The 21,946-nt window shown below is 39.9% G+C and overlaps 1 protein-coding gene across 1 annotated transcript in view; it reads left to right on the top strand.

Annotated features, from left to right (window-relative positions):
• Positions 1-2,829: 2,829 nt before the first annotated feature.
• The window catches only part of C27H1orf100 (chromosome 27 C1orf100 homolog), a 40,625-nt gene continuing 21,508 nt past the window's right edge, over positions 2,830-21,946 (top strand). The window contains exons 1-2 of the mRNA XM_033099370.1: positions 2,830-2,956; positions 4,752-4,940. Of these exons, the coding sequence (XP_032955261.1) occupies positions 4,921-4,940 (20 nt within the window). The 5' untranslated portion in view covers positions 2,830-2,956; positions 4,752-4,920. The remainder of the gene's footprint in view (positions 2,957-4,751; positions 4,941-21,946) is intronic.

Raw genomic sequence — 21,946 nt, 5'->3', positions numbered from 1 at the left:
AAACATTTTGTCTGTTATTGTTTTCCATTACCTTTCAGATGTAGTGGGTTATTTATTTGTTTTTAATTTTTTTTAATTCTTAAATTACAGTTGCCATTCAATATGATATGAGTTTCAGGAATACAGTACAATGGTTAGACATTTATATAACTTATAAAGTGATCCCCCTGATAAGTCTAGTAGTGGGTTATTTATTTTATTTTATAAATTTCACTCCATGTTAATTTTATTTTCCTTATGTTTACTTTTTACCTTTCATCCCTCCAACTCCCATAGTACTTTCGTTAGCCTACCCGAATTTTTTTCTTTTCCTCTTTATTTTTCCACTTATACAACAATTGGCTTTGACAATAACTATAAAGAAGGAAGGTACCAGGAGTGTGAGGAGTTCAGAGCTGATGACACAGGAGGTTATCTTCTCCCCCTGCCACCAAAGCCTCTAGTCTGGCTCCCACGTAGCCCTCCCAGCCTGTTGAAGGACGCCCCCCACTTAGAATCCTAGTTCTGCGTTTGAAAATTTCATATATTCCAGCCTATAATTCTCTTAGAAATCTTGTTGTTTATATCTCACATAATCCAGTCCTTTGTACTTTAAAATCGGTGGTCTTCAATATCTAGCCAAACTTCGTTGAGCGAACTGTGCTAGTGACATGTCATAAGTCATAGTCCAGAAGGATACGGTCAAGAAGGTCACCTGGCCTGGCCTGGACTTGGTTGACCCGTTTGTCCCTGAGCATTGGCTAGGTACTCTATAGAGGCACAGTCGTCAGACCCAACTCAAGACTTGTTTTCCTGTCTGTTTCCAATCTACTTATTTCCAAGTGTGCCACCTCCCTTTCAGGCCAGCTACAAAAGATTGTTGGGTGTGTGGTCTCCCAGGCTCTGTTTCCTCCTTGGGAAACTCCAGGAAAAACTGGCCAATATATATATATATAATTTCCCTTGCCCAACTTTATATTCTACCCCTATGTTAAAAATGTACCCAGGATTTGGATAATCAGATATGGTAAGACAGCAAACCTGGAAATGATTGTCATGAGGGAAGAGGTTTATACTTAGAGACCTAGAAAGAGGAGGCATGGCACGCCATGCAGAGCAAATGGGGAAGGATAAGGGACTGTCAGGAGTCAGAAAGAGGAGAGGAAGGGCATGGCCCAGAACCTCTACGGGGATTTTCCTGGGAAGGAATGAGTGAGGCAGGAAAGGTACATTGCGTGAGTTTAGGATTGGACAGTTTGAATACTTTCAGCAGGCTCTGGACTATAGACGTGGTCTACAGTTGTCTACCACGTCTATATCTGGCCCTGGGGTAAGGTAGACCAGGAGGTACACCATCCAAATTTACTACTAGCAAACATTTTAACAATTGCACTGCTACCGTTTCCCAGGACTAAGCCGTGCCCCAACCACCAGCCATATGAGGTCAACATTGCTAACAAGACAGCAGGTGGTTCAGCTGTAGAATCCTGTCTTAGCGCCTGTTTCTTAGACTACTCCTGGTAGCATCAGGGATAGGTTGATTCCCTGAGAGACAGAACTTGAGGAGGAGATAAGCATGGAGGAAGCATATTAGAGGTGCTCTTGGGAGTAACACCCCTGGAGAAGGGAAAAAAAATAATGGGAAGGAGAAGTTGGACTGTGCTGTGGTCTCAACAAAATCCTAAGCTGGCCCCATGGGGAGCTGATACTGGGATGGCCACTCAGAATTGTCATGATTTGGGGCAAGGGATTTTAGCCTTTCTACCCTTGCAAAGAACAGTCATTGGGTACAGGCTGCCCCGTGCAAAGGACATGACCTGGGGCAAGGCAGCGCTCCGCAGCCAAAGGCAACTTCTGGAGAAGACTGACAGCTGAAGGCTTTCAGCCAGCAGCACTTCCAGAGTCCTTCAGATCCGCAGGGGAATCTGGGTGGAGACCATACTATCCTGCACCTTGCAATCTGGACATGATTTATCTTAACGCGCTCATTCCCCCATCAAGGTGCATTCTATCTGCTTCGGCATATGGCCTCTCTTTAAGGATTATTTCACTTGTATTTTATATTGCATGCTTCATGACAGAATATTTAACTTTAGGACCTTAAATACCAGGATTTGTGATGGATCCAAAAGGCAAGAAATAGGAATGGGAGCATCATTATCCCACGGGTAATTTTTCTAGAGGCTGATGTACTAACTTAAATGGAATATTTTTTCACACACGATCTAGATGTTCAGAATACAGAAAGCCACTAACTTTGCTCTGAAGCCCTTGGGAGAAATCGTTGGACAATCCCACCCGCTAGGATTCTGTTATCAACTGAAGGAACAATGTGACAGACACTACGTTAACATTTCACCTGTGTAGATGCACCATCACTTGATAAGTTCGTTGCCATTTGAGGTTCGGAAAGTAGGTGAGAAGGGAATGAAACCACCTTCAACCATTCTGGCTCATTTCTTTAAAAAGTTTTGTGGGAGGGATAGTTCCTTTTTTTAAATTAATTTTTTAATTGAGGTAACATTGGTTAATAACATTATATAAATTTCAGGTACAATTTTATTATTCAACATCTGTGCACTATTGAGTGCCCATCAAAAGCCTAGTTTCCATCTGTTACCGTAGATTTGACCCCCTTTACCCAGTTCACACCCCCGCTTCCCCGCGAAGGCAAGGGAAACAGAAACAAAAATAAACAAATGCTATTTCCTTCTTGACACAGACGGCATGTGTTAGAAAACATTGCTCAATACCAGGGGGTCACTGGCTCCGCCCTGAAGATACTTTGCACAGGAAGTCTTCGCCACACAGGAATTAGGCCTGTGTTTTTATGGCCACTGAGCAGAGTGTCAAGATTGCTTCGTTTCTCTGGAGCTGGGCCATCTCAGGTGTGAATAAAAAGGAACTGTCTCCAGTTCAGCCTTGGGCTGGGAGGCTGGCATGGGTGATTTTGACTCGAAGACTGATAGGATGTGAGGTGGGTATGATAGCCATGGTATGTTTGTGGCCACAGGAATTCCAGTGGGGGCACCGGGGATGGTATCCTGGGGTGCTCATGACAGTTCACATCAGCGTGTGGGTCGGAAAGCCTGAACAAGAGGACTGAGTGTGGGGGGTATTTTTTCTTTTCCATTTTGCTTTTAAGTCAGAAAAAAAGAAATCAAATTTTCAATTCAATTATATTATAAATATCCACCGTATAATAATAAAATCTTCAGGTTTAACTTATTGTCTTCCCCTCTACTCCAATGTTCTTGACAGTAAAAGGACATTGATTTTTAGAGACAGAGAAGTGAAGGGAAGCCCAGGTCGTGAGCTGGACATGGACCCTGCTTGTACATTATTGTACCTCGGAGTCACAGAGGCAGTTAGCTATATTTTAGGTTGACAAGATTTAGCAAATGAAAATACAGATGCTCAGTTAAATTTGACTTTCAGATAAACAACGAATAATTTTTAGTATAAGTACATCCCAACTATTACATGGTATTCTATAAAGCAAGTCCCAAATAGTGCATGGTTTTCTTTGTCCTGTATTTTCTTTGGCAAATTGATTGTATTTTTGCATGAAAACTGTTGGATTATGCTAAGGGATTTGCAAGGCGAGGGGAACCAACACCGTGACTGCTTATGACAATAAGAAGAAGGAAAATGAGCCCAAGAAGAAGTGACAAAAAGGAAACTAAAACTGAGTTAGACAGCCAAACAAAATTGGACTGCCCAATTAAATAAAAATCAATATTAAATGGAGCTTATATTCCAAAATATAGCAGATTTGGCTTGGCAAACAACTGAGACAAAGTGCAAATAACTGCTACAGTGAACATGTTCTGATTTGCAATCCAAGAGGAGTAGGGGCTGGATGTGATGGTCTGCTAGAAAGGTCCATTGGCCATAGTCAAACCAGAGCAACAAAGCTTCCCAATGACGCTTTGTGGGTCCCTCTGCACTGTGGACCAGTGCCAGGGGGCAAGTACCCACAGGTCTCTCAGGGCAATAAGTGCTGTCTCTACTTGCCCACCCAGGTAACAAGGGGGCCTTGTCCTGTAAAACTACAATAATTAAACCAGTGTACAACCATTGTAGGATTGACAGATCAAAGAAATAGTATTAAAAGTCTCTCTCACTTTCTGTGACATAATCATCTGGAAAAAATAAAACCTCAAGTGTTCAATCAATGATAGTGGGGCAATCAGCTCGTCGCTGGGAAAAAAATATTAGACCTGCTTTTTGTGGAGGATTAACATAACGGTCTTTTCACTTAGTCATCTAAACTGTCCAAGCAGCTATCCTCCTCAAACAAGTAAGCTCCTAACTGCCTTCTGGTCCTGGAAGTGATTTTTAGAGGGCCCGCTCTCCCCACCTTTTCTTCCTAACTAGATACAGGGCCACCTCTAGGCTCGAGGCTTAATGAGCAGGGTGCTTTCTCAGTGGAGTGGGTAGAGGAGGAAGAGAATATAAAAGAACTTGTAGAAATTACAACCTGTGCTCGCTTCGGCAGCACATATACTAAAATTGGAAATTACAACCTAAAAATCCCCCAGAAAACTTAAACTTGCCTTCTTAAGCCAATATATATTCAAACCTATCAAGGGGTTCTCTGATTTCTAAGTCCCTGAAAAGACTCAATGGTGTTTCCAGGTATATATTTGGCCTGACAAATTTCTAATGAGAGAATTATATATGAAAGTGTTATTAAAAAGAAAAAAATGTCTCACACGTCAGTTTTTATTGTTTGCAACTGTCCACCCCACTGTCATAATTAATCACAGGCATTCGATGCATAAAAGAGTATGGAATCAAGCTCTGAGACCTTGGCAAGTCACTGCTGTTTCTTTGGCGTCTGTCACTCCTAACACATGAGGAATGCACTGGAGCTATCTGAGGTTGCTTCTAGCATGTGATTCTGTGATTCCATAATCATTGAAAGTGTATCGTTGGATGGCCCAGTCGTCATTCAGGTGAGGCTGCTCAATCTGTTTATGAAAATAGTGCCGTTATCATCGATATCTCTGGGTAAATGCTCCTGGGTCTGGAAAACAGAAACAAAAACCTTGAGAGAAGTGACTTTGAACCCGCTCTCCTTCTTCTCTGGATTTCTCTGTCCCCATGCTAGCTTGGAATTTGGGGGTTTTGGGTGTAATTCAGAAAGACCAGAGACAGTATTTGTGCAAGGCCAATAATTAGAGAAGAATAACCTGCCACTCAATTCTCTTCCTTTTTTTCTTCTTGTACTGAGGCCCGTTGAACTGGTTTGCCCAGCTTCAGAATTATTATGAATTTTTGATTTGTTTTTGAGAAGACATCAAAGAGTGGTGCCGGACAGTCTGGGAAAGGCAGCAGAAGACAGCTTTAAGTGCAAAGAATATCCACAAACTCTGTTGTGAACCATTCAAAAAATCATGAGTCACAGATGACCTGTAACTATAGAAGCACATCTCCTTTATTCAAACGTTTCCTTGGTGGCTTAAAAAACAAAGTATGTTTCCTGGTCTAAGAACATACCACAGCCATGACTCAATCCTGACTCAAAGCTCCCTGACCAGTCAACTTTCAGGAGAGAAAAAACAATTTAGGCTGGTTAATGAGGAGTCACATTGAACCAGCTTCCAGAAACCTGATCAAAGCAGCTTTCCTGCACCCCAGAAATGTGACTTTTCTTCATCATTTCCTTTCTTTTTTTAAATGAACCCATTTTGGAGAAACTTTGGGAAAGTTTCAAAGTTGAGCAAAGTATGTCCCCCAGTACCTTAATTTCCACGTCGATAAAAATGGTAAGGATTAAATATTCCACGTGAAGTATGGAGAGTAGTGCCTAGAATAAAACAACTTCTCAACCAATGTTTGCCGTTATTATTATTATTGAGCAACATCTTATTGAAAATCTTGCCCCAGTGTCTCTCTCTGGCTTCACTTCCCTCTGCCCTCCACTCAACATGTCCTACACATCACCCACACTATATGACCTCCATCCTGGTTGTTATGGATTAAATTGTGTCCCCCTCATCTCCCAATTTATATATTGAAGTCCTAGCCCCCAGTATTTCAGACTGTGAACTTATTTGGAAAAGGGTGGTTATAGATGTCATTACAAAATTAAGATGAGGTCAGTCGGTACTTCTATTTTTAATTTTTTGCGGAACCTCCATACTGTTTTCCATAGTGGCTGCACCAATCTGCAATCCCACCAGCAGTGCACGAGGGATCCCTTTTCTCCACATCCTTGCCAGCACTTGTTTCTTGATTTATTGATGATAGCCATTCTGACAGGTGTGAGGTGGTATCTCAGTGTGGTTTTTATGTGCGTTTCTCTAATGCTTAGTGACATTGAGCATCTTTTTATGTCTGTTGGCCATCTGTGTGTCCTCTTTAAAGAAATGTCTCTTCATGTCCTCTGCCCATTTTTTGATTGCGTTGTTTGGTTTTTTGGTGTTGAGTTATATGAATTTTTTATAAATTTTGGATATTAACCCCTTATCAGATGTATCATTGGCAAATATCTTCTCCCATTCAGTAGGATGTCTTTGTTTTATTGATGGTTTCCTTTGCTGTGAAAAAACTTTTTAGTTTGATGTAGTCCCATTTGTTTATCTTTTCGTTTGTTTCCCTTGCCTGAGGGGCTATATCAGTAAACGGGGTCTAATATATGATGATGGCAAGAAAACTGACTCTGGGTGGTGAACACACAATGTGAGATATAGATAATGTATCACAGAATTATACACCTGAAATCTATGTAACTTTACTAACAATTGTCACCCCAATAAACTTTAATTAAAAAAAAAAAGAAAAAAAATATTAGTAAGGGTAATGTCTCTGAATTTACTTCCTATATTTTTTTCTAGGAGTTTTATGGTTTTGGGTCTTACATTAGTCTTTAATCCATTTTGAGTTTATTCTTGCATATGGCATAAGAAAGTGGTCCAGTTTCTTTTCTTTTTTTTTTTTTTTTTGCATGTATCTGTCCAGTTTTCCCAGCGTCATTTATTAAATAAACTGTCTTTACCTCAATGTAAATTCTTGCTTCCATTGTCATAGATTAAATGACCATATAGGCATGGATTTACTTCTGGGCTCTCTATTCTCTTCCATTGATTTATGTGTCAGTTTTTATGCCAGTACCATGCTATTTTGATTACTACAGCCTTGTAGTATGAGTTGATGTCAGGTAGCGTGATACCTCCCACTTTGTTCTTATTTCTCAAGATTGCCATTGCTATTCGAGGTCTTTTATGGTTCCATATAAATTTTAGGATTATTTGTTCTAGTTCCTTGAAAAATGTCATTGGTAATTTGATAGGGATTGCATTGAATCTATGTATTGCCTTAGGTAGTATAGACATTTGAACTATATTAATTCTTCCTATCCATGAGCATGGTATATGTTTCCATTTATTTGTGTCTTCTTTAAGTTCTCTCTTCAATGTCTTATAATTTTCTGAGTACAGGTCTTTTACTTCCTCGGTAAAACTTTATTCCTAAGTATTTTATTGTTTTTAAAGCAATTGTAAATGGGATTGTTTTCTTAATTTCTCTTTCTGATAATTTGTTATTGGTGTATACAAATGCAAATGATTTCTGAATGTTAATTTTGTATCCTGTTACTTTACTGAATTCATTTATCAGTTCTAATAGGTTTTTTTGGTGAAATCTTTGAGGTTCTCTCTATATACAGTATCATGTCATCTGAAAATAATGACAATTTTACTTCCTCCTTTACAATTTGGATATCTTTTATTTCTTTTTCTTGTTTGATTGACGTGGCTAGCAACTCCAATACTATGTTGAATAAAAGTGGTGAAAGTGGACATTTTGTCTTGTTCCTGATCTTAAGGAAAATGGTTTCAGCTTTGCACCATTGAGTATGAGGTTAGCTGTGCGTTTGTCATATATGGCCTTTATTATGTTGAGATATATTCCCTCTGTTCCCACTTTGCTGAAAGTTTTTATCATAAATGGATACTGGATTATGTCAAATGCTTTTTCTGCATCTATTAATATAATTGTATGATTTTTATCTTACATTTTGTTTATGTGGTATATCATATTAATTGATTTGCAGATATTGGACCAGCCTTGTATCCCAGGAATAAATCCCATTTGATCATGGTATATGATCTTTTTAATGTATCACTGAATTGGGTTCACAAACATTTTGTTGAGGATTTTTGCATCTATGTTCATCAGGGATATGGCCTATAATTTTTTTTTTTTTTTTTTTTTTTTTTTTTTGTAATATCTTTGGTTTTGAAATCAGGGTAATTAATGGTGGCCTCATAAAATGAGTTTGGGAGCCTTCCCTTTTCCTGAATTTTTTGGAATAATTTGAGAAGGACAGGTGTTGATTCTTCTTTGAATGTTTGGTAATATTCACCTGTGAAGGCATTTGGCCCAGGCCTTTTGTTTGTTAAAAGTTTTTGGATTATCGATTTGATTTCATTACTAGTAATCAGTCAGTTCAGATTTTTCTATTTCTTCTTGACTCAGTCTTGGAACATTGTATTTTTCTAGGAATTTATCCATTTCTTCCAGATATCACTGTATCAAGGAGCCAGAGTTCAAGCTTGAAAGATTTATGTTCTTATCACTCTACCCTGGGTCCACCCAGGAATTGAGGCAGAGGTCTGAATCAGCTTGAGTCCAGTCTGTGACCTGCCAGCCATCCTCCTTGACACCCAGTGATTTCTAAGTGATGCTCACCTTGGATATACCACAGCTCTGTCCTCTCCCTGTTTGGTCCTTCACTGTGGTATCTTGACCTCATGTTGCCAACCAGCCTTTAGGGGAAAAGCAAACTCTGGAGTCATATCTGGGCTTGCAATTGACTTGACCACTTCATAACTTGCTCTGTGACCCTGAGAAAATTTATTTGCTTCTCTGAACCTGCGTTTCCTCATATGGAATGTGTGATTATAAAGCTTACCTCAAAGAATGGTTGTACAGAGGCAAATCTGACTACCCTTTAAAATCCTGAATTTAGAAGCTTGTTTCTTTGTCCATGAGTCTGAACTGATTGTTTAAAAATCTTTGTTTTAAAGATGAGTTAAAACAAAAAAAAAAAACCACTGAGATGACACTTGCGGAGGGCTTCACAGATGATATTGCTATTGAAATCACTAAATTGCATTGTATACAAAATAGGCTATAAAAATGTCACTCTGTTATTTATTAAGAATGCAGCCATTAGGCAACAAAAGCAAAGTAAATCATGGCATTCTGTAAGCATATCTCTGTCACAATGCTTCTTTCCAGGAGGGGCCTCAGCGACCACTGCTGACAATTTTCTTCGGGCTCCATCACTGTTTTTCATTGTTTAAAGACACACATTAATTTAAAGTCTCCTCCCATTCTCTCTGTAAATTACAGCATTCAGATGAAGTGGCAGCTGCTGTAATTAAGACACAGTTAATTGCCTATCTCCTTAATTGCAATGATAGGATTTTGACAGTTTGGTAAATAAGAATTGTTTGGTTTCCTCTGGCAATTTCAGACTTGGCTCCCCTCACAAGTGCTGAGTCACCCAATTCAGGGGACAAAGGGCTGCAGTCAGAGGGTGATGGGATGGGAGAGGAACCGAGACACCACCCCCCACCCCCCCAGCAATCCCCTCTCTTTCTGCAGGACCCTCCCCAACGTCACCTATTCTGTTGCCCAATAAACTCCTCCCAGGAGTTTTCTCCACATTAATGAGTCATTGCATGAAATGGATGGGAAGATGGAAAACCACAGAAGCAGGAAAGCTGGGTCATGGGGCAATGATTTCCTGCTGCTAATGGGCCCAAGTTTGTACACAGCCAAAGACAGGGAGCTATTGAGTGCCAGCCCAGGTCTCCGACACACAGCCTTCCCACTATGCTTGAAGGATGCCCCACAGAGGCCATGAAAAACCATGGTTCAAAGCAAAAATTTTGGGGCCACACAGACCTGGGTTCAGAGCTTCCTTTTACCTTTTCTGCTTGTGTAATGATGAGCAAGTTAGTGCCTTTTTCTGGGTATCATTTACTTCCGTGGTAAAATGAGTTTTGCAGTACCCACCTCATAACATTGTAAGAATTAAGAAAAATAATCTCATAAAGTACTTCAGCAACATGTCAGGCTGGTGGTAAGAGCTCAGAAACTGAAACGACTAGCAAAAGTGACTCTTGTTCCAAAACTTATGTAAACATTTTCTTTTTTGCATTTCATTTTCTATAAACTTAATTTTTGCTATGGTCCATGTTCTAGATTCCCATCTCAGGCATTTTTCTCTAGGGTCTTACACCTCCCAATGACACTGTTTCAAGGAGCCAGAGTCCAAGCGATCAGCATCAGAAAAACTGGACCTAATTTTCAAAGCCTCCTAGAAGGCAAGAACAAATATTTCCACTTGCCTGCCATGCTATATAATGCTGCAAAAAAGGGAAGAGAAACAAAAGTTTCCAATAAAATGACACAAAGGCTCATATCCTACTAGAGTTATTATTAGCACTAAAAACATGGCTGCAAACTCTGATTGTGTTGTGCCAAACACGTTATTAGTCAATCCTTTCTTCCCAGAGGCGACACAAGGCTTGGAGACTAAAATAGGATGTTAGTGACAATGACATCTGGCTCTTTCTCAGTGTCACTATTTTTGTACTCAAATTCCTGTCCTTTCCAAAGTAGAAAGTGAAGGAATTATGAGTATATGATACTTAACATTTTTTCAACAAGTGAATGAATGAAGGGGAGTGAGTGGGTGGAAAAGTCCTATTTAAAAGCAAAATAGCCTTTAAGGAAGGCAAGTCTTGTCCTGCTCAGCACATTTGTGGGTTTGGCTTGGCAGATGAGCTTCAACAAAGTCCAAAGAACGTCAACAAAGTCAAGCATTGTTGTGGTGGCTCCACAGTTATGCAGGAGCCAGCCTTCTTCAAACTTACTGTTCTGCCGTCCTAAATGCACGGTTCCTGTCACACAGTCCCAGGACTGCTCAAATCCCAGCATCTCATCTGCGTTTTTACCCAACAGGAAGAAGAGCATACCTCTTTTTAAAAAGGTATTTTCCAGAGACAACACGGAACACTTCCATTTGTATTTACTTGGCCAGAATTAGACGTAGAGCCACTTGTAGATGTGACGAACACCACCTGGCCACCCAGCCTGCTGCCACTGGTGCAGACTTCACTGGGCACTATAATCCTCACTCATCGGAGGTCACTGGAGGCCATGATCCAAGGCAGGAACCCCAGATACGAGTAGCACAGATTCCAGCCAGCTCAGTGCTCATCTAACCAACAAACCTTGATGTTGTCAGCCAATCAGCAACATCATATGCTGATTTCCTAATATGAGGCAGAAGCAGTTCTTGGTCTTTTGGCTTTAAAACACCTACTGCATGTCCCTTCCCCTGAACCTAACCCCTCAGAGCCTCTGCTAGAGTAGGTTCCTTGCACAACTTTCCCACTCTGTGGTCTCTTAGTCTTATACATTCAGCTAAAATTTGAGGATTCTCTTACTCAAGAGGAAGAACAGAATGGCTACTGAGGTATGAATAGCATTTTCTATCACACTTATTAGTTGAAGAAGCTGGAGTTTGAAGTAAAAAAAAAAAAAAAAATGACATAAGAACATAACCATAACCCTGCTATCTCCCCAGCCCCAAATTTGATTAAATTTGGAGAGGGCTTAAGACTTTTTCATTTAATGATATTTTGGGTTTGAAGCAATCTTATCTAGACCCTAAGGAGCCAGATGACAAAGTGACATCTGGGTCTAACTGAATGCCGTAGGCATACACGTGTCATTACACAACCTGCAACCGCAGCACATTTGAGCCTGAGATGGCAGAAGCATTTGCTTCCTTAATTCCCCACCTGTAGTTCAGTAAAAAGAGAACTAGACTCATAGTCAGGACTTCAGAGCTGAATTAGGAATCAGAGACCAGCCTCTTAATGACTGAGTGATTTTGTGTATGCGCCAGAACAGAAATAATAATGATAACAATTAATGCCTGATGAAATGTTACCATGTATAAATCATTGTGCTACTTGTTTTTATAGGCATTTATTCTTTATTCCCCACAACAATCCTATGATAGAGATAATAATACTATTACAAACATATACTATAATGGAAGGAGACTAGACTTTTGATGGTGAGCACACAAAAAAGTATATAGATATGATAATATTGTATACTTGAAATGTATATAATGTTATTAACAAATGTTGCCTCAATACATTTAATTTTGAAATATCATTATTGTCACTTTTCAAACAAAAGGAAACGTTGGACCTTAGAGATTAAGAAATGACCAACGGAACTGGTAATGTAGCACAGTGAGAATTGAACCCATGTCGTTTTGACAGACCAAATTTCTTGCTCTTAACTTACACTGCTTCTCACAAAGAAGAGAAGATACATGCCGACTTAAAAACATTAGGTTTATAAAAGTCAAATTGGACTTCTGGTCAAGATGATGGAGTACGTAAATGCTGTGCTCACCTCCTCCCAGGACCACATCAATTACAACTAAACCACAGAACCATTATCAAGAATCACCTGAAGTCTAGCTGAACTGAAGCCCTACAACTATAGACATACAGAAGAAGCCACCTGCAGACTGGTAGGAGAGGCAGAGATGCAGAATGGGCTGGTCCCACCCCTGAGTGTGACCATTAAAAATCAGGAGGGATATATTGGCTGTGGAAGTCCACCCTAGAAAAGTGAGGGGTCCCAGCACTGCACCAGGCTCCCCAGCCCAGGGCTTCAGTTTCCAGAAGAGAAGTCCCCATAACTTCTGTTAGTGCAAATCAGCAGAGATTATGGCTAAGTGAGACGGAGGGCAGCTGCACTGTCAGGCACTTCTCTTTAAGGGCCCATACACAGACTTACTCACTGATGGACTCACTCACTCTGAGCTCTAGTGCTGGAGCAGCAGTTTAAAAGGCACTAGGGACACCTGGGGAGCAACTGAGTTGTCTGGTTTCAGTATGAGGACTGGAGGGGCAGCTTTCTCCCAGACGGAGGAGCTGGTGGAAGCCATTGTTTCTTTGTTGAGCCCTCCCCCTCCCTGTGTGCAGACACCAGCAGGCGCCATATCAAAGTGTCCATCAAACTGGCTAACACCTTTTATCTGCTCTGCCCTAGTGATTCCCTGAGACCATGCCCCACCCAAATTTCTGGCACAGCCAAGCCACTTCCAGTGGCTTTTCTGTATAAATAGCCTGCCTTGGCTCATGCTACAGACTTTCCTCAAATCTCTCAAAGGTTCACAAAACCTAAACAAGCAGCATCTGGCTTCGGCATGTCCTGTACCTCTGGCTGAGCAGCCATAAGCCTAGCACTAGCAACAGCCAGCCTTGGTTTCCAGCTTGATCTCTCAAGGCAACTCTAAACATAGTGTGGGTGTCAGACATCTCTGGATTGCTTTGTGGCTCATGCCAGGTGACCCCAGGGCAGGACACAGACTGCAGTTTAACTTGCCCTGCAGCAGGTCTCCTCTCAGGAGGCCCCAAGGTTGGCAAGCTGAGTGGCCAGCTTTGGACTGGGCCAGAACTTCACCCGACCACCTCTAAGGATGACACACCCAAAGGGTACACTGGGCAGGTACCAGAGCTCCGCTAAAGTAAATCCTGCTCTGTAGGGTCAGCCCCTGCACAACAGCTCCTCCACTGTAGTCACAGCCAGTCCTTACAACCAATCAGTCTGAGGGTCAATCCCTCTTATTGACGTGCAAACAGCAACCAAGGCTCAACTATAACTGGAGGGCACACACAACCCACACAAGGGACACACCTGGAGCATCCAGCTCTGGTGACCAGGTAGACTGCACCACTGAGCCTCACAGCACACCTACTACCTAAGGCCACTCTACCAAGACTGGGGGACATAGCAGCCTTACATAGAAACAAAAACAGGGAGGTATCCAAAATGGGGAGACAAAGAAACATTTCCCAAATAAAAGAACAGAAGAAAACTCCAGAAAAAAGAACGAAACAAAATAGAGACAAGCAATCTAACAGATGCAGAGTTCTAAACACTGGTTGTAAGGATGCTCAATGATCTCAGGAGCAACTTCAACAAAGAGATAGGAAACATAAAAATGGAGATAGAACACATAAAAAAGAACCAATCAAAAATAAAGAATATAATGACATAAATGAAGAATACATTAGAGAAAATCAATAGATTAGATGAAGCAGAGGATTGAATCAGTGATTTAGAAGACAAGGTAGCAGAAAATACCCAATCAGAACAGCTAAAAGAAAAAGAATTCAAAAAAATGAGGAGAGTTTAAGGGGCCTCTGGGACAACATCAGGCATAACAACATTCACATCATAGGGGTACCAAAAGGAGAAGAGAGGGAGCAAAGGATGGAGAACCTATTTGAAGAAATAATGTGAAAACTTCCTTAACCTGGTGAAGGAAATAGATACACAAGCCCAGGAAACACAGAGTCCCAAACAAGATGAACCCAAACAGGCCCACACCATGACACATCATAATTAAAATGCCAAAGGTTAAAGACAAAGAGAGAATCTTAACAGCAGCAAAAGAAAAGCAGTTAGTTACCTACAAGGGAGCTCCCATAAGACTATCAGCTGATTTCTCAACAGAAACTTTGCAGGCCAGAAGGGATTAGCAGGAAATATTCAAAGTGATGAAAAGCAAGAACCTACAACTAAGATTAATCAATTGTGGGTTATCAAGTTGTCACATACACTCTAAGGAGATGTGGAAATGCATCAGTCTTGGAGGGGAGAATCTGGGTGGGATACCACATTCTCCACTACAGGGGCCTCACCCTCTTTGTGACTAAAAGGCTCATCTGTTTGAAAGGCACCTTTAGGTTAGAGAGCGAGGGGAAGCCAGCAAGGGGACCAGAGGAATGGCAGAGGAACCTGCCATGTAGGGCTGTCTCCATGTTCAAAGGTGGCAAGGAAAGGAAAGGGGATGTTTCAGGAAAGCAGTTGCTCTGTCTCAGAATGAAATGTGGGTCATTAGAAGTCAGGACTTCTCTCATGTCAACCCTCATGGAACTCTGAGTATACCACAGCACCCTACCCCGATAAGATCTGCGATACGTTTAATGAGCTCAAACATTAAAAGTGGTGTCCCTGGATTGAAGGATTTCAGATTATTTTAATGTTCCAAACTATGTTTTTCTGTGTTATCTGAATTATGAACACATGTTTTATTTTAAAAGGATATTTAGATGTTCTATGCAAATGAAGATCTCAGAGCTCTCTGATGTCACCAGGAAAGAAACTCAGAAACGAGATACTAAGTGGAGAGAAAATGACCCCAAACAGTGAGCTAACAGTGGATCCTGGGAAAGAGTTATTTAATAAGCACACTTCTAAACTTGAAAATCAGATCTGGGTATTGTAAGAAAAGATGATGATTGCCTCTCTGAATGGTGGTCAGGATTACCCGGCAGTATTTTGTCTTTTGGGAGATTCAAATGACAATATGACATGGCAGAATCATGGATTGATAACTTTATGGCCAAATTTTACAGGAGCATCCCACAAATACTCTCCTAAAAGGAAGCATTAGCTTGCAATTTACAAAACCCAGGGGATAAATTTGAGGGACATTTTAAAGCCAGAGAATGGAAGACTGTATTAGAGGTCAATAAGCCTGGCACAAGCTTGAAGAAACTTATATCAATGAGCAACTTTATGCAAAAACAATCCCTATTGTTTAGAGGAATTTATGATGACTGATCCACACAACCTCCTATACTGTGTAGATTAATCATCATTATTTCTGGTTTGACACTTTCAAAAAATGTTTTTAAATTTAATTGTTACATTTTTGTATTATACATACATGTCGTGTATAGTGTGATCCTAAGTTTTCTAAAATTAGTTCAGTTTACAATGCTACCTAATGCTTAATGACAATCCATTTATGTTTAGAATGACAGCTAAAATGTTCACCAACTATGGACAATGCTAATTTCTGACTAGTGAGATTTGTGTTTGTTTTTTAACTTTCTTCTTTGTCCTTTTTCATATTGCCAGGTATCTTTCCATGAATAATACTGAATTTTTTTGTTTGTTTGTTTTCTCCTTTTTGAAGAATATGGGTTATTATTCTTAAAATTAAAATTAACATATTTTAATTAAAATGTAATGCAACCTGGGCTTCAATGGATTCAAATGCTAGATTCATTATAACCTGGCTGTCTGACTTCAGCAAGTTCCTTAGCCTCTCTTAGCCTTCATTTCAAATTGAGATATTGAGATATCTTTACCTTCCATGGTCATGGTTGGGACTGGAGATGGTATGTGTCAAATAGCTAACACAATGCCTGGCAATAGAAGGTGCTTACCCAACATATGAGAATCATTTACCATTTCTATTAGTGTGAGCCCAGGATACTGCTTCTGTTCTTATATTTTAAATTTCTCTACCTGTCTACTTTCAACACAATGCTGTCACCAAGACTCTGGTATTAAACTATTTTGTGTCTGTTCCATAGAAGTTAGGGCTCCCAGTGGGAGCCCCAGCCTAGCCCCTGGTCTCTCCTAAATGCCACCTGAAGCTTCATGGAAATACTTTACTTCATAGTTGCAAACTCTACTTAACTCAGAGATGTTCCTGTATCCAGTCCAGCCTACTGTGGTTAATACTGGTGTTTTATTTTGGTTTTGTTTTTGGTAAAGGGTGGTCTGAATGAACACACTTGCCATTCTTCTCTTCTCAGGTTATGACTTACTATTCTGTATAGTAATGCTATTGCGATGCTCCATGGACTGGTTTAAACTATATTTGTAAACAATTAAAAGCCTCCTCTGATGCCTTCAGTAGTAGCAGGAGGAAGAGCTGGACTCATTTGTCCCCTCTGCCAACCCCGACTTTTTCAATTCCAGCTTGCAAAGGGCAGTACTTGCCGATACGGCACCACCCAGACCTTTGACTTTATGTTGTCCTTGGAATAATCTTCATAGAAAAGAAAGTTCTAGTGATTAAACAATCTGGGTTATTTGCCCACATGGTTTTCCTTTCCACACTAACTTTCACCCCTTCTTTCATGTGCAGCTGGGCTCACACAGAGACCAAAGGACCCCTACTTTTAAGAAGCCCAAGGCCTGAAAGGCATTACCTAGCAAAAGTTTCTAACCCACAGTGCATCACAATCCCCTTTGAGTGATGTAACAGGATCAAGTCCTATAGCTCTGCAGTGCGCCTTTGCAGTATATCCAACACCAGGAGGCAGCGGAAGTAACTGCTGTCCACAGAGGACCCATTTTAAGAATAAGGAAGTCTCCACCCTCTGCAGCCCACGCAGGTAACACCAGTATGGTTGTTACTGCCTGTGGATCTCTCTCCTCTCACTGAGTGGTTGCATTACTAAATAGCTGATTATATTTTGAATGTTCTAGAGACAGGAGCTCACAATTTAAAGAAACTGTGTGGCCAACCATTTGTAAAGCCAAGAATTCTTTTTACAAAGTGAATATTCATACCTCTCAACTTTGAATTATTTGCATAGTTGTAGGTTAAGGGTTTTATTTCTTAGAAATGGGACATGTTTATACCAAGGGAGATGGCGGTCTATGATACAAGAAGAACAAAGCTTACAAATGGTTAACTAGGTTACCAGGTTACTGAGTTGATGGATTCTTTCATTTTACGCACTCATTCCAGAGAGTGCATAGAGCACATCCTTGGATGGGAAACACTTCTCGAGACAATGAGGTGGGAGAATGACGAGGACCAAAACAATACGGTTCCAACGTCTGTGAGCTTACATTGAATATGGAAAGGCAAGACGCGGTGTGAAACTCACGTCTTGCTCTTTAAAGAATCTCTAGAGCCTTATTCAAGGCCTGGCACAGAGCTGTCACTCATTAAATATTTTCTTAAACAATAGAATGAATAAATGAATTCAGAAACCAATAAACCAATGAGGAAAGGTCTTAGAACCAAAATACATAACAATTGATCAAGGGCTTTGGCAATTCAGAGGTGAGCGTTGGACCATTTGGAACTCAGAACAGATGCCTTGTAGGAGATGACATAGGACTTGAATTAGGCCCTGAAGAATGAGTGGGACTTAGACTGGAGAAGGAGGAAGGGCAAAGCATTCACGCAGCAGAATTCACAGTAGGATTGCGGGGAGGGTGGAAGAGGAGGAAGAAGTGAGTAACGAACTTCCTGAACTGGGCAGTCAGTCTTTCTGAGGAAACAGAAGCCATAGGGAACTGTCAAAGTAACTCAGTTACTAAAAACCCTTTTCTAAACATTCACTCACAACGCACATGCTCAAAGCCAGCTGGAAGCAACTGTCGTAGCTGCAGTCAACTAGGCTGCTGTCAGACTCCTCGGATGACTCAACTGATGGGTCATACCAATTCTGAAAGAGCCCCCCCACCTGCATACTTTCTGTTCACCATCAGGACAGTCTGGTGTGGCTTTCAGCAGGGGCCCAACTTCCCCCAAGCCATGAGTACAGATGCCACACCTCCAAGGAAAGGGAGCACCCAGGATTCTGCTGTTAGAAAGTTCATCAAGAAAAGCAATTGCTGCCATTTATACACTAGTTTAAATGCCACTCCCTGATTAGTCCTTAAATTTTCCTAAAATTGCTAGATAAATAACATTAGCATCTTGAGACCCTGAATCTAAAATCCTGCTCCGGCCCGTTCTTTGGACACATTCATTAAATGATAACTTGTGAATTATTATATTACTGAGGTTCACAAGTTGATTAAAGTGACCAGGTAATTACCACTGGTTCCACTTGATACAGTCCTGGGAGGAACCAAGCTTTGATTTAAACAATATTAGTTTTAACTATTTCCTACCATAAAAATAGATGCCAATTTTTAAAAAATGTTTTCTAAACTTTAGAAAGCCCATCTCCACGAGGAAAGCTTCTCACACATGCTTTGTACCAGGGAAAATGTCCAGGTTTTCAGACGCAAATGTGACTTACCTGTTCTTAAAGGCTTTTCCTTTACAATTCTGAAAAAGGAAGTGGGGACAAATTCTCTTGACTACCTCAGAGGTGCCTTGTCAAAGGATTGTGTTTCAGCAGTTGCTGACTCATGTGACCTGTATTGACTTGTGCAATTCTATGATTAATGCCTGACTTCTCCTCCTCCACCATGTAAGTAACACGAGAACAAAACCACATATCTTTTGCTAAATGCTTTTTACCTCGTGCCTGGTAGCGTGCCAAGCAAAAGTCCTTGATCAATAGATATTTGTTGAGGGAGTCAATGAGAGAATGGCACTGCAGTAGGAGAATGGGCTTTGTAGTCAAACAGATCTGGCTTTTTTTGTGCACTAGCTGTGTGACCTTAAACGTGCAATTTAACATCTACAAATTCAGGATAATAATGAACACTTCTCAGGATTCTTGTGAGGATTGAATGAAATACCGTACATAAAATGTCTGGTAGATAATGGGTGTTAGCTGAGAACTTTCCCGTCCCCTTTCTGTCTGCATGTGGTTGTTCTTTTTCAAAACTGTTTTAGCTCCCTTGCATTTCCAAATGAACTTTAGAATAAGCTTGTCTACATCTACAAAAAATTCTGCTGGGAAGTTTTACCATACAAACCAATTTGGGGAGAATTGTCATCCTTACTATGTTGAATATTTTAATCCACAAATGTGGTGTGTCTTCTCAGGTCTTCTTTGATTTCTTTTGTGAGCATTTTGTAGTTTTCAGCATACACAGCCTATACATGTCTTGTTAAAGTTATACACAATGTTTATTTTTAGTTGTTGTAAACAGTTGTTTTAAATTTTGATTCCAATTTTTTACTTAAAGTACAGAAATATAATTATTTTTTAAATGTTGAGCTGGTCTCCTGTGATGCTGTTAAAAACAGTTACTAGTTTTAGGAGTTTATTTGTAGATTCCTTAAGATTTTCTACATAGAAATTATGTCATTTGCAAATAGGGCGTTTTCTTCTCTTATCATCTGCATAACTTTTATTTCTTTTTCTTGCCTTATTGCACTGGATAAGACTGAGCAGTATGCTGAGTAGAAGTGGTGAAAATAACATCCTGGCATTGCTCCTTATTTTAGGAAGAAATCAGTCTTTCACCATTAAGTATGGTACTAGCTGTAGGTTTTTAATAGGTGTTCCTTATCAGGTTGAGAAAGTTTTCCCATAATTTGCTAAAAAAAATTTTACCATAAATGGGCAAATGTTATCAGGATTTTTTACTATGTTATTGTAGTTTATAAAATTCTGATTTGATCCATAATATATTCTATAATACCAAAATGTTGCTGAGAAAGTTGGCCAAAAAAATCTTATATATTTGTTCCTGAAGTCAACATGTTGAATATTAACTTTGAGGAGATATTTGTTGCAAGGTACATCTTTTATTCATTGACCTTAGTTCACCTTCTGAATCAGCACAATAAAAATTTGATTATTAAATTTTAATTTCTATGCCCTGGGAGTCTAACCACAGTGGTTTATAAGCCAGCATTAATTAATGAAAGTGGCTGAAATTTTCCTAAATAAGAGCCATGAAGATGCTCAATCTTGACTCAGTCTTAAGAATGTAGCTTAAGAAATAAATTCAATAGAATCAAAATATATTTGTAGATGTTCAGCATGACCAAAATGTCCAACATTAGGGGATTTCATAAATTATGACATATTCAGTTATTCAATGAATATTTATTAAATGTCTACCGTGTGCCAGTTATTATCCTTGGCCCTAGTTATACAGCAATGAATATAACATACAAACCTCCCGGCCCTCAGGGAGATTGCTTTCTACTGTGGGAGACAAACATAAACAAGATACATAAGTAAGCCATCAGTATGGCAGATGGTGGTAGTGTTGGGGGGAAAATAAAACATAGAGCATGGAGAAGGAGTCTGGGGGTGGGAGTAGAGTGGAGTTCTGTTTTAAATAGAGTGATGGGCAGGCCTCACCAAACAATCAAAGAACACTAAGTATTAGAATTAAGAATACTCTGTAGCAATGTAGGAAATAATTCATGACATATTGTTAAATAAAAACCAAAGAATATAAAATAGAATATCTGCTGTGGTCTCAAGTATTTAAGTATATACATATACATGTATATAAAATATAAAAAATGAAAATAGTTGTTTATGGATGGTTTTAATATTATTTTGCATCATTATTTACTCTGAGCATATTATGTTTTCAGTTTAAAAAAAGAAAACTGTTTCCCCGTTTGAAATTGAAATAAAGATAGGATGAGGATACAGATAGAACGCATGTTTGCTCTGGAAAAGTTTTACTTGGGGCACATCTGAGGAAAAATCTTCTATTAAGGCAACTGAAAAAATTATGTATTTTAAAGGAGATGAAAGTTATGTTGTTCACGGTGTTGAGAACGGCGGTTGTGCAGTGTTGGCTGAGTATGGGAATGATGGAAATGATCACATTTAGATTTGGTATGTGAATCTATTTTTTAAGGTTGACTAAAATAAAACGACTTGACCTATCCTTTTGCAAACTACATTTTCTTAGGTGTTCAAGCGATGATAACTACTCACACAAAATGTGATTAGCATCCCTTATATACGTGGTAGAGGAATTCTGCAGAGAGGCAAAATGCCAGGTCTGTTACCACTCCCGGAGTCTTCTGATTATTCTGGGAGCTTAGGCTTAGCCTCAAAGTGGGATGTTGTGGGTTCTTCTGAAAATGTTTTTATGGCATGGCCAAAGCATGGCAACCCAGGAGTGGTTTATTCCCTATGGTGCTGATTCAGAATTTCTAGGCTCTGAGTAATCACTCCATCATCAGAGTCACACTTTGTATTCTCTTTGTTAGGAGCACAGTGTGCTGAATTTCTTGCATTCTTCTCTCCAGCATGGCACTTTTAGTGAACTAAAACCCCAGCCGTCACAGAGCTTTGCAAGTTTAAGTAAGAGCGCAACTAGGGTGTAAAAGGTGAAGGGATTAAGAAACACAAATTGGCAGTTACAAAATCATCAAAGGGATGTAAAGTACAGCATAGGGAATATAGTCAATAATAATAATTAT

This window comes from Rhinolophus ferrumequinum, chromosome 27 (genome assembly GCF_004115265.2).
Source record: "Rhinolophus ferrumequinum isolate MPI-CBG mRhiFer1 chromosome 27, mRhiFer1_v1.p, whole genome shotgun sequence".
In the NCBI taxonomy this organism is placed as follows: Eukaryota; Metazoa; Chordata; class Mammalia; order Chiroptera; family Rhinolophidae; genus Rhinolophus; species Rhinolophus ferrumequinum.
The sequence above is the reverse complement of the archived record's forward strand: the minus strand, read 5'-3'. Positions and strand labels throughout refer to the sequence as shown.